General features: G+C 53.4%; 1 protein-coding gene across 26 annotated transcripts in view; it reads left to right on the top strand.

Moving 5' to 3' along the window:
- The window catches only part of NCAM1 (neural cell adhesion molecule 1), a gene marked incomplete at both ends in the record, with an annotated part of 320,771 nt that extends 305,016 nt beyond the window's left edge, over positions 1-15,755 (top strand). For 12 of the 26 annotated variants that reach the window (XM_079707969.1, XM_079707968.1, XM_079707966.1 and 9 more), the window contains 2 exons: positions 964-1,141; positions 3,733-3,812. In XM_079707969.1, coding sequence (XP_079564095.1) covers positions 964-1,141; positions 3,733-3,812 — 258 coding nt within the window. Of the gene's footprint in view, positions 1-960; positions 1,142-3,732; positions 3,813-10,926; positions 11,135-12,326; positions 12,444-13,347; positions 14,155-15,594 lie in introns of those variants that run through there. The other 14 variants (XM_079707967.1, XM_079707954.1, XM_079707974.1 and 11 more) reach the window with 4 other exon arrangements.
- Positions 15,756-16,178: the final 423 nt, after the last annotated feature.

Here is a 16,178-nt window from a genome sequence, read left to right as displayed (position 1 = left end):
AGAACAAACTCACTGGCAAACGTGTAGGATAGAACTGGAAAGAACATTTGAGAAAAGAGGGGCACCGATAACTCCAGCTTCGTGCCTGAAATCATGCCCTGGGCAGTGTTCTGCTGAGCTGAGTGTACCTTGTAGGCACTCTGGGCACCTCAGCCCTGGACCTGACAGAAGAAGTCACACCTGTGATACCTCCAGCTCCAGTCTCAGAGACCAGGTCACACTGCATGGGACAGGACAATCCAGTTCAGTGCAGTAGATGTGTGTTGAGCTCCCTTCTATGAAAGGCTTTGGGCGCAGAGGCTCTTGGCCACAGCTCGACTGCCCATGTGGCTTGGGGAAGTCACCTGACCTCTCCCTCCCTTCCCCGTCATCAGCTTTAGTAAGGGCCTGGCAAAAGTGCTGGCAGGCTTGTTGTAGGGATGCAGTGAGAAAATGTGCAGAAAGCCTTTAGTCCAATGCCTGGCACGTAGTGGGTGCTCCATAAATGATAGTTTTTATTTTTAATAAAAGTAGAATCTGTGCAGTGTTCCCATGTCAGGGAGGTGAGTCACACACCTGAGTGTGACCAACATTCTGAAACAGGACAAGAAACACAGTTGTTGGATTACTCTTCTAGGTCATCCTTAGGCCATGGACCAGCATTCCAGAGTGTAGCTTGGGTCCCTGCATGCTCTCAAGGTGATGCACAGAACATTGAAGAGTTGGCCCCATGCCACACTGGCAGTCTGCCGCTGTTTGTATTTGCAGGCACGCAAGGTTGACCTCCTGACCTGCGTGATCATTTACCCTTGGGTTTTTCAGGCTGGTTAAGAATAAAGCCCATGTCCTATCTTTGGTTTTTATTTCTGTTTTGCACCAATCGTTACTGACTCCCTTATGTTTCTTCTGTTAGCTGGTCTTAGCAGCTATTTCATCTAAAGCTTTCTGGTGTCTTGTATCTTTCTTGCCGATTTCTCCCAGAAGCTCTCCTCCGAATGGAAACCAGAGATCAGGCTCCCATCTGGCAGTGACCACGTCATGCTCAAGTCCCTGGACTGGAATGCCGAGTATGAGGTCTATGTGGTGGCTGAGAACCAGCAGGGAAAGTCCAAAGCAGCTCACTTTGTGTTCAGGACCTCGGCCCAGCCCACAGCCATCCCAGGTATGACGGCTTTGCTTTCTGTGAGTTTCCTGCTTTGAATTAATGCACAAGTGCCGCACCTCCTAATGTGCCTGAACAGCCCCTGACAACTCGCTTGCTTACAGCCATCCTCATGATCAGTTGCCCATGCAAAGCTTAGTTTTGCTTTGTACCTAGCTGTGCAGTAGGTTGAGATGGACTGGACCCCCAGGAAGGCTTGGCCAAGCCTCCTGAGTGCAGGTCCTGTGTCATTCAGCCTTGGAGGACTGATGATAAGCCAGTCCGTGGGACGCCTCAGATGGGAAAGACCCCAGCTCCAGCCAAGCTTTGGATGCTGGTGGAGGAAGGATCCTTTTTCGAGACCTTATCTGCTATCTACCATTTCATACAAGGACCACGTAACAGTTTTTAAGCACTTTCTATCTGATGCTTGCTTACCTGCACAACTGTGGTCCAAATCTCTTCTCTGTGGGAACCCCAAGAGAAGGAATATATGGTGCCCAGTTAGTTAATTAAAAATCCTCTCTGCCAAGGGCCTCTCAATTGAAACAAAGATTAAATTGAGCCACTTGAAACAGAACAAGTGGAGAAAGTAGACGCTGGAAACCCCCATCCATGAAAGGCAGTCCAGTCTGCTAGAGGCCGGGATGGGAGCAGCTCTCCCAGGAGATGCAGATCTGTCTCTAGGGATCCAGGACCAACTCAAGTGTGGGAATAAAGTGAGAGTTCTGCTTTCTGGCCCAGCTGCCTTGCTGCTGATGGCCAGTCTCCTCAATGACCTCATTCCTCAGAGCAGAAAGAGATCTTCATCGTCCCTCTCTGCTTTTCCAGAGCAGCCATATGCCAACCACAGGCAGGAGAGGTGGGCATAGAACATACAGTTGCAGCCTAGTGGAGGGGTCCCCATAAACACTCTGCAGTGTCCAAGTATGGTAGGAAGATGCTCCAACCTCCCAGTGGCCTTCGTCTGGCCTCCATTGTGCCTGTCCTGTCTAGAGTGCTTGCCCCCAGCTCTCAGCTCAGTGATCACGATTGCTCTTTCCAGAGGGAGAGAGGCCAGCAAGGACATGGGCTACCATGACACAGGGCTGTGTGTGTGGAAGTGCGTTGGTCGAGCAGCAACAAAGTAAGATCAGTGTGTGCTTCCTGATGGTTGGCTGTGCATGAGTGTGTGTGTGTCTGATAGATGTATGCGGGCCCCCAGGGAGTCGGCGGCCATAGATGAGAAGTGTCTGTGGTCCTCCCCTCTGCACTGACAGGGAGGCCCCTTAGCATAGGCTAAGATGGGTGTCTCTCTGCAGGCACTGGTCACGTGGTCAGTGATGAAGCCAAGGCATCTGGTTGTGGCTGTAAACAGTGTTCTCCTCACTGCTCTCCTCATAGCCTGTCCAAATAGAGGTGGCCCTCCCTATTCTCTGCCCCCTCTTTCTCTGCGTTCTTGGGTCAGTTTTTCCCTGAAATTGACAGTCTGGTGGGAGTGTCCAGATCTGCTCGGCTTTTATGGGGCACTTAGGTGATGGGGGAGTGAGAAGCCTTGAGTGATTCTTTTGCAGTGAGACAGATTTCTACTGGTATCTATTTCCTCGGGTGAGACTTCGTAGGTGGTGATTCCAACACACTGCGTTCCCAGGCTGGGTACTGCCAGCGGCATCAGCTTCTGGGGTTGGAGAAGTTGGGGCCACTGTGTGTCAGATACAGAAATTCTGGGAAGACCAGTCCCCCGAGTCCTGCCCACCGGAGTTGTCAGAGGCCTTCTGGCTAATCTCCCAGGCTCCCAGTTAAAGGGGAGGGTTGGAGGGGCCACTCACCTCCCCAAGAGGGCTTCGGGCTCTACTGCATAGGTTTTAGAAGGAGGTTGCTTGGTTGGACTTCTCTGGGACCTGCGAATAAAACCTCTGAATTACGAGATGTACGTTCACAGTGGAATTCTGTGGTCAGTGGGTGGTGGAGGTGAGAGGTGTAGAACTAGATTCTCTTTAAGAGCACTGTGGGTGGGGGGATTGTACAATAGGAAGAAGAGTCCGATGTATTGCTGAAAAGGTGGCCCCCATCCTTGCATACAGTTTGCTGCACATACTGCAGTGATCAGATGCATCTCTCCCCCAACGTGTAAAACGCTCTAGAGGCTAGAAGGCTGTGGGGAGACTCCTGACTGCATCTTAGAGACCTCCCCTTATCAAAGGTAACACTTTCCTAATCAGACTCTTGTATTTGCCTGTGGAGGCTTCTGTTCTCTCACTTTAATTTCATTTGCTCGCTGACCCCTAACCCCTGAATTCACCCCGCTGTGCTGCTTCTGGCCTTGCTGAGCTTCGGAACTGGCCTTATGGTGATAATGCAGCACTGAACTCTTCTCTAACCTTTGTCAGTTTAATTTACAAAGTTGAATTAACCTTTGATTCCTGCATTTTCTATATTTGACCTATTTTTTTTCTTTTTATCTATTTTTTTTTCTCTGTTTCTGTCTCTTCCTTCTCTTTCCTCCTTCCCCCTCCCCTTCCTGTGTCTGTCGTCACACATATCACCTTGGACGTCACTGGGACATCCCCACGGCCACATTTGTTTTTAAACAACCACATTCTCTCTGGGGACCCATTGCTTGGCACCTGCAGCGACCTTGGGAGGCTCCACCACGTCCCCCACCTTTGTCTCATTGCTTTTCTCTGCAGTGACTCTTCTCTTGCTCTGTTAGGAACTTGAATGCCAAAAAACTAAGTTTGCCTAAAAGCCCAGTTCCTATGAGAATGATCAGTGCCCCCTTTGGAAGAATCTGTCAGGACTGTCATGGCCACAGCACCACGCTCTCTGTGGAAGAGGAAGGTTTGGCAATTGGAAAAAGCTGGACCTCCAGACTTATTACCCTTCACAGATACTTTTGTGCCACTTCATAAGGAGTTTGCCCCCTTTTTCATAGCAGTATAAAAATGTTTGGGAGGTCTTCTCTTTAAACTCTCTCTATATATATATGAAAAAAAAAAAAAACAGAAACCATTACACTAGGCTTACAGAAAAGTTTCTTCACATCTGCTACTGGTTGCATTTTTGGTTCTTACCTGAAAATGATGTAGCAGAGAAGGATTTCTAAGCACTCGCTAAAGCTTGCCTCAGATATTGAAATCACCCCGTGTCCCCGTTGTAACTCTGTGCTCCTCTGCTGTCCTTCAATAAGTAGCTGGCTTCGCTTGCATTTCAGTGCCCCTGGTAAGTCCACTGCGATTCACCGGAGCATTTTGCTGGCATGATGGGCAAAGTAAGTCACCCTGTTGCCCATGCAGCAGAAGAACTCGGATTTGTTGAGTATTTTCTGGGGCTGATCCAACATCCTGGGAGGCGCTTTGGTCCTGGTAGTATAACCAGAACCCGACGCTGGCTCTGTGAACAGGGCCAACCTAGGATGTGCCCAGCACCTACGGGCTCTGGAAGGTGCATGTCTCCCAGTCAGGGTGATACCGGCTGCATGGCTACAGATCAGCCACAGACCTCGTGTCTTGGCAGATGTGGCCCAACGGTGACCCACGTTATCACGTAAGCATCAGTCCCCCAGGTTGGAAGCATCCGTTGTGAGCCTGGCGCGAGTCGCGCCCCCTCCCCACACGTGCTCAGTAGAGCGCAAGGCAGGGCCAGCCTGGAGTGCCCATACATTGGAACCCAGCCAGCCTGTCATACTGCCCAAGTGCCCCAACCCCCTGTCGGCCAGTGGCTTCAATGACATTTTAAAAATTCTGGTGGAAGCCAGCTGCCCCTCTGCTGTTGGGGGTACCCCCCGACATGCCCAGGAGAGGAGGTGAGGTATGTTTGTTAAAGTTCCCCGTAGAGACTCGGGCGAATCCTGCTCAGTGGCGTCAGTGTCTGAGCTCGGGGGTACCTTCTCCTGAATAAAAACTGCCCCCTCCGTTGTGGTCACATATCATTCCACATATCTCATCTCTGAGCATCTCCACAGAAGTTTGATTTGTGTTCATTTTGATTTCTTTACTTTTTGGTTCTGTTGTTAGTTTTTAATGTTCAAAGACGAGACTTTCTCTTTGGGAATCCAAATGATCCTGTGGTCTGCAGGGCAGAGTTGCCCGTGTCAGTGGGCACAGGCCCGTGTCCCCAGCGCTGGCAGTTTAGAGGGTCAGGTACACACACCAGAGGCCACAGGCTACCCACCAGCTCAGCCAGGCAGCGCCTCTCGCCCTAGTCCCGTTGGCCTCCAGCCCCGCCATGAACCTCTCCGCCGGGATCCCCGATCTCCCGTCCCACCATGGCAGCAGGAGCAGACACGGTGCTTAGGCACAAGACAGAGTATCAAGAAGAGGCCCATGGTGCCTCCGGGCCCGGCATAGAATCCCAGGGCCATTAGGAAGGCAAAGGAGGGAGAGATGGTCCTCACGCAGGTCACCCATCACTGTCCCTGACTCCCGGCAGGCTCTTGGTATCATCTTCGGCAGAAGTTGCATATTCACCCAGGAGGGCCCATCTCAGAGGTCTGCCCCACCCTGGTCCCAGTGCCATAGGCAAGGGCCTATGTCTGTGTTTCTGAAGATCTGGCCCAGAGTGTGGGGAGGCCTGACATCCATGACCCTGTCCCCTCAGCTCATTCTGGTCCAGGCAGGCCTCAGCTGAAGCAACTTTGGGGTCATTGCATTGGCCCCATTCGGATAGGCCCGTGGTTTGTAAGGGATGCCCTTCGGGAGACAGCATTCAGGCACGCCCGCCCCCACTGGACACTGAGTTCTCTCATGGTGGCTGCAGGCCTCAGCCCCGCCGGGAACCCCTAAGACAGGCCCTGAAGGAGGGAACACTCGCTGCCCTGCTCAGCCACCCTGCCCCCGCACCCTGTCTCAGTGCTGCCCACTCTCGACACGCCACAGGGCTTCTCTGCTTGTTTTTTGGAATATTTATACGGCAGGTTTGGATGACGTTTTTCTACTAATAAGAATGCTAACATTCTTGTGTAGATAATCAGCGAGGCCTTGATGAAGTTTACACCTTTGCATTATTAAAGGAAATAACAGTTCATGTGAACTCACCAGCGTGTTTGGATTTTATTTGATAGTTGTGTATCCTACAAAGTGCCAGAATCCCTTTGCCTCCACCTCACAGGTACCTGGATTACTTTGATTGCCCCAGAGAGCCCTTTAAACTGGACCCCAGACTCGTAGCTTGCTGAGTGGAGTTCTAGCCAAAGGAATCGCTTTCCCTTCCTCATGAGGAGTGACGCAGTTTTCTCAGCTCTCCTAAGAGCTGCTGTGGGTCACCGCCTCCTTGGACTTTCCCCAGCAGACAGGGTGAGGGGAAAGTGCCTTTGCAGAGCCAGAAGGTGGTCACCTTGGGATCAGGGGCACACTCTGGGCCACCAGAACCACAACTCTGTTGCAAGTTCTCCCGATTGCACGGCTCCCTTCACGACTTCCTATCAGAGGCTTCTCAGAGTGACGTGGTGACAGAGAGAATCTAAGAGAAGGGTCTCATTGGCAAGCCCTATTCTGTTTATAATCACACTTAGTTGGATGCCTCCTGAAAGCCCCAAGACCAGCTGTCTATTCAGCAGGAACAAGCAGACGAGTGAACCAGAACCTCAGCTTAATGGTTCTGAGAGTCGGAGGCTGGAGGGGGCACTTCTGCACTGATGTCCCGTGACACAGTGACTTGGGCCCCCTCAACTGCAAGGTGGGAGATGTCTTCCCATTTTGAGGCATTTATGAGCATAGGCACTTGTCGGTCTCAGTCTTGGGCAAGCCAGGTGTTCAGTGCCAACACCTCCCAGACCAGGAACCACAGAGGATGGGCAGCCCCAGCTTCATAGCCCTACCGTTCAGCGCAGCGCTAAGCCCAGAGGTTGTGGAGGAACTGCTCCCAAGAAGCACTCTATGTATGCAGGTGTGCAGATGGGGTAGCCAGGAGAGGTCAGGGGAAGGTCATGCAAAGATAGACCCCAAAGTTGTTTTCTTTTCCTTTTGTAAAATGTTAAGCAGGATGCAGGAGATAACCTTTGTCCTTCTAGTTTCCTGGACTAAACAATTCTGTAACAGCCACCAAGAGGTAATGAATGTTGGCTTGACTTGGATACCCTTTCATGTGCATCCGGTGTTTCCTTTATTTACAGTTTTTTGTAAAAGCTTCACACATCCTTTCTCCAGCTTGAGGGGTACCTCACTTCCTCTGGAAGTCTAGACTCCTCATGGTGAACTGGGTGGTCCCTTGGGGATAAGTCTTTGCTCTCTCTCCACCCATCAAGTACATCAGTTAGGTCAGGGCCACCAGGTTGGACTGCACAGCTCATCCTTGGGTGGGGAGTCATAGGAACAGCTGTTATTCATTGTAATGTAGGCAGAAAACTTAGAAACAGTGGTCCTCAAAGTCTGGGGTGCATAAGAATCACTGGGGTGCTCCATCAAATTCTGAGCCTCACCCCCAGAGATTCTGACTTGGTAGAATGGGGGAACCCAAGAATCTGAATTCTTAACAAAGCACCCCAGGAATTCTGCTGCAGGTGGAGAAACATTATGCTAAAAGGTATTTATTTTTCAACTAAAGATAAAATCATAAGAATCAATGAATAAAGATGGGACCTACCAATTGTCTTGCAGGAAAAGGTCCTGCTCGGTACACACTGTGGAGGACATGGACGTTAGGGAATCTGTACCCTGTGCTGGGGACTGTAGGACATCTAACATGCAATGACAGGCTCTTAGAGTTGAAGAGGACCTGAAGACATCCTCTATCCTAGGCTCTGCCCAGTGCAGGAACCTCATCCAGAGCATTACAGTATCCCGACCAAGGGATTTTCCAGCCTCTGCTTGAATGCCTCTGGCAACAGGGAGCTCTTCCAAGGCAGCTCACACCACACTTAAATAGCTCTTTGTGTGTTAGTTCTGTCTCATGTGAGCTCAGGTTTGCCTCCTGCCCCCATAGTTGCCATCCACTAGGGACACTAAATAAGACTACTTCCTTCTCATGACACACGTTTAAGTATTTGGAGACAGTGTTCTCATCTCCAAGGCTAAATACTGTTCCTTTGTTCAACAAATATCCTTTGAACATTTCTTATACGTTGGGTTGTCCTAGATGCTGGGGAGACAAGAGACAGACAGGGTACCTGCCAGGATATTCTAGAGGGCGGGGCAGCCAGATAAAAAGCATGTCAATGAACAGAAAATGGCAAGTGGTAGTAAGAAGAGAATAAAACAGGGTAATGTGGTAGGTACTGGGTAGACGTGCCTGAGTAGATAAGAGATCAGGGCAGGGGAGGGGGGAACCTCTGCAAGAAGGTGACATTTGAGCTGAACCTGCAGGAAAACAAAGAGCCACCACAGGGTGAAGGGGCTGGAGGGTTTCAGGCAAGGCATCAGCCAGGCAGTATGACAAGAATGGGCTGCGCGTGGTGAGCGGATAGAATGGAGTCCCTCCCGGCTAGAGCACAGGGATGGGAGGCAGGGCTCAGTGCCCTGAGTTATGATGGACAGAGGAGTGGGAGAGTCCACAGCACGTGTAGCACCTTTTAGACCAAGGTCAAGAATTTGAATTTTATATCAAATGAGAGAGAAGACCATTTCCCTACCTTCTGTTTTATATCAGTCTCGTTGCCCTCCTGGCCGTTGGAGGTGTTGGCCTTGGCCTTCAGAGCAGTGCAGCCCTCTGATGGGTCTGCTGAGCCCAGAGCACAGGTGGATAACGGCTGCTTCTCCCACACAGAGCAGCTTTGCAGTGGTTTGTTTTTCTTCCTTAGAGACCTGACTAGTTCCCTAAAACCATATTTATGTATAAACCTCAGAACATGGTGTTAGTGCCTTTGAGTCCAAAAATACAGACATTCTTACCCCACAAAAGTACCTTAGGCTCCTTCTGCAGGAAGGAGACACTTAACACCTATTGGGTACGGGTGTCAGATGGCCTCCAGCCCTGAGTCATGGGATGGGAAGGAAGCCCAAGGCCGTATTTCTTCCCTGTTCAGGGAAGCAGCTTTGGTATTCTGAAGACCAGGAAGGCCTGCATGTCTTTCTTTGCTTTTGTGTGTGGATGTATGAGCACCATGGGGAAGCAGAGTAGACGGTGTGCTACTAGGGAGATGACCGGCTCTAGCTGACCTCAGGGACCCGTGGCCGGTTTCCTGCTGCCAAAGCCCAGAGACAGAGTGGCCAGAGCTGGGTCCTCTGAGCATGGAGCCCGTTGCCAGACTCGGGTCTCCCTGGGGAACAGGCTGTGTCTTCAGTGTGGGGTTGAAAGGGACCAGTGGGGAGCCTGAGGAGGGTCTGGGAAGCAAAAACAAGGTCCCAAGGAGCCAAAAATATTCAAGATCCTAGGAGGCTCCTCTGGCGCAGGCTCAGCTGAGCCCTGGGTGCCAGGAATTAGGTTGTGAGTGGTCGTCTCTTATGTGCTGGCCAGTGGCCTATACCCTGCATTGAAATTAGAAATCAGGGCCATCAGAATAGGACAGCAGTTGAAGGAGCCCCGCCACGCCTGAGCAGGTCCCCTGGGACACACAGAGGGCCTCCCAGGAGCACAGACCACATGGAGACAGAGTGTGTGGCCCATCTGTGTCACCTTGGGTTACCTGTTCTTTCTATTATTTGGCACGTGATGTGGCCAGAGGCCCCTGGGCCTGGCCCAGATTCAGCAAAGGCCCAGTGAGACCCAGGTTGTGTTGGCCACAGTTTCTGCCTCCAGTCAACAGGCCTGGGTGACCCAAGTGGGCCCAGAGGACACAGGAAGCTTCAGACAAGGTCTGGTGGTACGATAGGGCTGCCCCTTCTGGAGCCCTGTCCTCCCAGAAGAAGAAAAATGAAGCAGGGTACCCACTTTTCAGCCTGGGGTCATGGTTTCCACACTGGCTTCCACAGAGCTCCACATGGGTCCTTGCTTCCCCCAGCACAGCCTTCCGCGTCCCAGATGCTGGTGGGAATCACCAAGCGGTCCGGGGTCCACCGCAGGCACCTAGCACCAATCACGAGGGGGCCCTATGGAGCCGAGCCTGGGGTCCTTCTGTGATACCATCAATAGCCCGGGGCCCCCAGGGGATTCTGGATGGACACCAGGGAGTAAGACACAGAGGTTTAGTCATTCAAGTGGGTCCAGCTAGAGCGGGGATGCTGGGTGCTGCTCAAAGGTGAGAATGTGTGTCCGTCTGTGGTGGGCACATGTCCTGTGTGAGTGAGCCTGTCGTGGGTGGGTGCATCTCTGGGTGAGTCGGCTGGGTTTCCTGAAATCTGATCCAAGCGTGCCTGGCTCCCAGATGGTGAGTATTCCCAGACCTTCCACCTTGCCCTCTGGGCCTAGCGAGGCCCCCGTATCTCCAGAGTAAGTGAGCTTCATTCGTCTTCCTGCTGCAATGAAGAAGGATATGGTCCAAAGTCGGGATCCTCCAGAGCGGCGCCTAAAGAGGGGGAAGGAAGCGCGGAGGTGCACGGGGCATCTTGTGCCTGACGTCACCACAAGCCCAAAGGAAGCCTGGGAACCCTCTGTCGCCCCATCTGGGACTCTGTCCCTGGCAGCTCCCAGGGCTCACGGGGAAACCAGCTGAGTGTGGGTTGAGAGCAGGGATGGAGACACATTGCCCAGTCTCCTCCTGACTTGTGGGTGCCTTGTGCCCTTGTCCCCTGGTCTGTGAGAGGAGGCTGCCATCCCTCCCTCCTGAAGACAGAAAGAGACCCTGTTGTCTCAACACCTGGGGGTAGAAAGGCCCCAGGGACAGTGTCACTCGGAACACAGATGCCACAGCCGTCCTGTGAGCTGTACTCCACCCCCAGGGCTGTTGCTCGGCAGGTCCAGGTCTGCATCTCAGTGTACTAACCAACACCATCCCTCTCTCCCTCCCCCCCAAGCCAACGGCAGCCCCACCTCAGGCCTGAGCACGGGCGCCATCGTGGGCATCCTCGTCGTCACCTTCGTCCTGCTCCTGGTGGCCGTGGACGTCACCTGCTACTTCCTGAACAAGTGTGGCCTGCTCATGTGCATCGCCGTCAACCTGTGCGGAAAAGCCGGGCCTGGAGCCAAGGGCAAGGACATGGAGGAGGGCAAAGCCGCCTTCTCGTGAGTGCAGACCCGCCCGCTGCTGCGGCACACTAGACTCTGCCCCGGCCTGGGGCCCAGCGAGGGAGCCACCTTAGCTTCCCCATTGGAAACCCCGAGGGTAGCAGAGCATTAGAGAACTGTCTCTCAAAGCATGGTCTTCAGGGGTACCTGTTTAAAAAGCAGACAGCTGGACCCAACCCCACATCTAGAATCGCATAGATGTTTGAAATCCCTCCGTAGGTCAAAATGAGGGGAGTTGTCAGAGCTAAGCCTGAAGGGGAGCTACCGTGGAGGGGTCAGCATTTGGGAGACACACTTGCCTTGCTGCCGTTCACGCATCCATCATTCAACAAATATTTATGGCTCAGCCGCTACGGGCACAGCACCATCCCCAGGCGTTAGGGGACAGCAGTGAACAAAGCAGATGAAAATACCTGTCCTCCTGGAGGACTATCCAGCATCCTCCTGCAGGATGTGCTCCAGCATCTCTGGAGAAACAGATCCTGAGCCCAATAGCAGGAACCTTCACAGACTGTCACTGGGTGGGGCTGAGGTGGAGCAAGGTGAGAAGGGACGGCGCAAGGAAATAAGTTGTTAGCACCACCCCATGCCAGGCACTGTATGTACACACATACATCATATACTTATACATGTAGGTACATGCATATACACATATGTATATGTGTTTTACTTACATATACGTATAGCTATACTTATACATGTATGTACTTACATATACGTATACACTTATACATACATCATATACTTACACGTATACATACTTACATATACGTACACATATACTTATATATACATCATATACTTATCTGTGTTCGTACTTACATATACATATACACATATGTGTACATACTTACGTGTATACAAATATAGATGACTTGAGCACCGGACTGTGCCAGGCACTGTGCTAAGCACTTTATATCCATATCTCAGTAAATGTTCATAACGTCTAGGCAAGGTAGAAACTGTTATTTGCCCCATTTTCCAGGTGAGGAAACAGAGGTATGAGTGAGCAGGTCACACAGCTAGCAAGAGCGGGGGCTGAGATGCCGCACTTGACTCTGGTTCTGGATCCCAACCCCCTACCCCAGCCTCGAGCGAGGCACAGGTTCCTGCGCTGTAGCTGGCTTCCCTGGGAGCCCCCTGCATCCCCCAGCTCCCTGGGATGGAACCAGCAGATCTGTCTCCACAGGAAAGATGAGTCCAAGGAACCCATCGTGGAGGTGCGAACTGAGGAGGAGCGGACCCCAAACCACGACGGAGGGAAACACACAGAGCCCAACGAGACCACGCCGCTGACAGAGCCCGAGTACGTGGGCGGGTCGGGCTGCCACCTCCTCGGCAGAGCCTCACAGCCACCACATCACCCTACGCACAGCTCCATGCTTCCCACCCACGGCTCCCCGCCGAGCATGGCAGGCCAGGATTCTGGAGTGCTGGGCCAGGAACGCCTGACCCCACTCTCTCCCTAGAGAGGAGGCATTCTTGATTCTACCTGGGTGGCTGTGGATGCCTTAAAGGCTCCATGCATACATGGGATCCCTAGACCCTGTGCCCAGGTCACACACACATTCTGGAAATGGCTTACGGAGACAAAACTTCATTGAGAGAGGCTGAGCTTAGCAGATTCTGTTTAGGGTTTCCAAGAATTCTAGGGTTTTCTCGGTCAGAAGCCACGTCCTGCTGTGATGGTAATGACCACGTGGGTATCGTGGGTCCTGTGGGTTTGAAGGAAATGGAGTTGAATGGAAGCACAAAATCTCTGGACCACCCACAGCCCTGAGGGACCACGTGGAACCCTCTTTGTCTCCGGGGCAGGTGGGCCCAATTCCCCAGGGACCTATGTATGACGCCTGCGGTGGTGGACGCTGAGCTCCAGCTGGCCTCTCCCTGAGTCGAGATGCAGGCAGGGGCCCGAAAGGGCCGCCAGGACTGTAGGGAAGGGAGCCCCGTGCAGATCGAGAGGGGAGTCAGCAGGGAGGAAGGCGACAGGCCCTGTTAGACTGCCGAGTTCTCTGTTGTCTCCTGTGTCCTCTTCTGCCCGCCTGGGCGTGTGCTTCCTCTCGCGTCCTCCTCTCTCTGTGGGCCTGTGTCCATGCCTGTGCGTCCTCGCATGCCAGCCCCCGGCCCCCGCCTTGGCCTCCGCCCTTCCCGGCTTCTCTGTCCGTCTCAGCTTCATCGTCTATCTCTTCTACTTCCTGTCCTCCCCACAGGCTACCTGCTGACACCACAGCCACTGTGGAGGACATGCTGCCTTCTGTCACCACCGTCACCGCTAACTCTGACACTATCACCGAAACCTTTGCCACTGCTCAGAACAGCCCCACCAGTGAGACCACCACCCTCACCTCCAGTATCGCCCCCCTGGCCACGGCCACCCCTGATTCAAACTCTGTGCCTGCCGGCCAGGCCACCCCTTCCAAGGGGCCCGGCGTCGCCGCCACCTCCCCGCCCCCAGCCTCAGCCCCCAAGGTCGCCCCCCTCGTTGACCTGAGCGACACTCCGACCTCAGCCCATGCCGCCAGCAGCCTGTCCTCTAACGTCCTGGCAAACCAGGGGGGCGTGCTCAGCCCCAGCGCCCCTGCCAGTGCAGGCGAGGCCCCCAAGGCCCCTCCGGCCAGCAAGCCGGTCCCCCCCTCGGCCGGGGCAGCCGGTCCCCTAGCAGTGGCACCGACGACCCCCACCCCAGAAGCCCCCCAGGCCAAGCAGGAGGCTCCCGGCACCAAAGGTCCGGACCCTGAGCCCACCCAGCCCGGCGCCGCGAAGAGCCCGGCCGAGGCAGCCAGGGCCCTCGCCAGCCCGAAGAGCGAGGCGGCCTCCATCAGCACCACAAACCCTGCCCAGGGCGAGGACTTTAAAATGGACGAAGGGAACTTCAAGACCCCAGATATTGACCTTGCAAAGGATGTTTTTGCAGCCCTGGGCTCTCCTGGTCCCGCGGCTGGGGCCAGTGGACAAGCGCCTGAGCTTGCTCCTTCCACTGCCGACGGCTCTGTTCCTCCTGCACCAGCCAAGACCGAGTACGGCCTCTCTCTGTCCATTGTCGTCGGGTGGTGTCCCGTGGTGGTGGTGTGCGTTTGTGCTGTGTCCTCCCTGTTAGATGTGTCTTCAGCCTACTCCAGAGCTTCTCGGAGGCGACTGTCAGCCAGGGGCTGGGCCGAGGCAGAGAGCGGGGACAGGCAGCAGGCCCGGCAGGCAGCCGCCTGCTGACTAATTAGGCCACGTTAATTAGGTTTTATCCTTATCGTCCTAGCAGTGGCGTCTGTGGTCCCTGGAGGAGCCTTTGCATTCGGGCCACTGATGAGCATAGCTTGGGAAGTGAGCTAAGGAGGTCAAGGTGCCCTGATCGGCGACCCTGGGGCCCACAGACAGTGTCATCCAGGGCAAGGCCGAGTCCCCACCAGAATGGCACGGGTATTCGGGAAGTAAAGAGGCAGACCCCGAGGCTCGTGTGGGGAGAGGATCTGTGTGGTCCAGAAGGCCCCGTCACACTCTAACCGACACACCTACCCACCCACCCTTGCTTCTCCTGCCCTTGAGGGACTGGGAAGACTCAGAGCTCCCAAGCACTGAATGACTGCTGGGTCTTCCAGGTTCGAGGCCAGGTCCTTCAGCTTACAGGTTTCTTCAGTGTGAGGCCACAATGCAAGGGCACCAGCTAGGGCTGGGGTCTGAGTCTGCTCTGGTGCGTCCTTAAGCCAGATTCTCACTCTTGGGACTGATAGAGGCAGAGGCAGACAGAGGTTTTTATAGAGGCTCCTGTGGCTGCTCCCAGATAAGTGGAGGTGCTGCCCCCAAGAGCAGCAAGGGGATCCTCACCAGGAGCCCCGAATCTGTCAGAAAATAAAAGGACAGCCCCGCCCACTCAACCCCTCTCAGCTGCCCTGCAGCCCGGCAGCCCACTCTGGCCTCCCACCAGACTCCCATGGAAAGCTGCCTCAGTAACAAAGAGCATTTTCTTACCGTGCCCTGGCAAGCCATAGAGGCACCGCCAGGAAAGGCAGAGCACAGAGGGGTGGGGGTGAGGCCAGGCAAGCGCAGGTGGTTTGCAGAGGGCCCCTGGAATCAGTACCAGGGAGCCCAACATACGTGATTTATACCAAGCTGGGCTGCTGCAGCCATGCAGGGTGAGGAAAAGGCTGCACCTGCACCACCCCAGGTAAAGCTGGAGCCCCTGGCATCAGATTAGGGCCGGAAGGGCTCCTTCCGCTGATTCAGCGGCTCTCCACTTTGGCTGCAAGTTAGAACCACTTGGGTGCTTTTAAAAGTCACCACATTCAGACCAATTAAATCAGGATTTCTGGGGACACGGCCCAGGCATCAGTGATTTTTAGAGACTCCAGGTGATCCTGACGTGCAGCTGAGTTTGGAGACCAGTGCTCTAACTGGAGCCCCCTTTGAGGAACTGGGTGCGTTACTGCAGACCGTGGTCTCAGTGCTGTTTTCCTGATTCTCCACAGGAAGGGTCCTGTAGAAGCAAAGCCGGAGTGCCAGGAGACAGAAACGAAGCCAGCGCCAACCGAAGTCAAGACGGTCCCCAACGATGCCACACAAACAAAGGAGAACGAGAGCAAAGCATGATGGGTGACGAGACACCAGCAAAGATCAAAATAAAAAGTGACACAACAGCTTCACCAGAGCATCTCCAATATCTCATACACACACACACACACACACACACACACACACACACATACACACACACACATCTCATTCCTCTAGTGTCTTTTGCCTTTAAAAAAAAAAAAAAACTAAGCAGATCAACGTGGGATCTCCTTTTTGTAGATTTATAGAAAGGGTTCCTTTGTTGCGCACTCACTTGTAAGAAAATGAGACAAAAAGGTGAAACCCACAGCCAAACTAGGACTCTCCGTTCCCTGAAACCATTTAAAAATCAAACAAAAGGACCCCAAATTAAGAATCTAGGAAGCTCAGAAAAATAAAAAATCTAGGTTCAGGAAGACCGCACTTGGTGTTGCCCAACTGGCACAGACCAGGTTCAGAGAAATACTTCCAGACACTAAGACTAACCGAATGAACAAAG

This window comes from Hyperoodon ampullatus (assembly GCF_949752795.1).
Source record: "Hyperoodon ampullatus genome assembly, chromosome: 7".
Taxonomy (NCBI): Eukaryota; Metazoa; Chordata; class Mammalia; order Artiodactyla; family Ziphiidae; genus Hyperoodon; species Hyperoodon ampullatus.
This window is presented reverse-complemented; position numbering and strand designations above follow the sequence as displayed.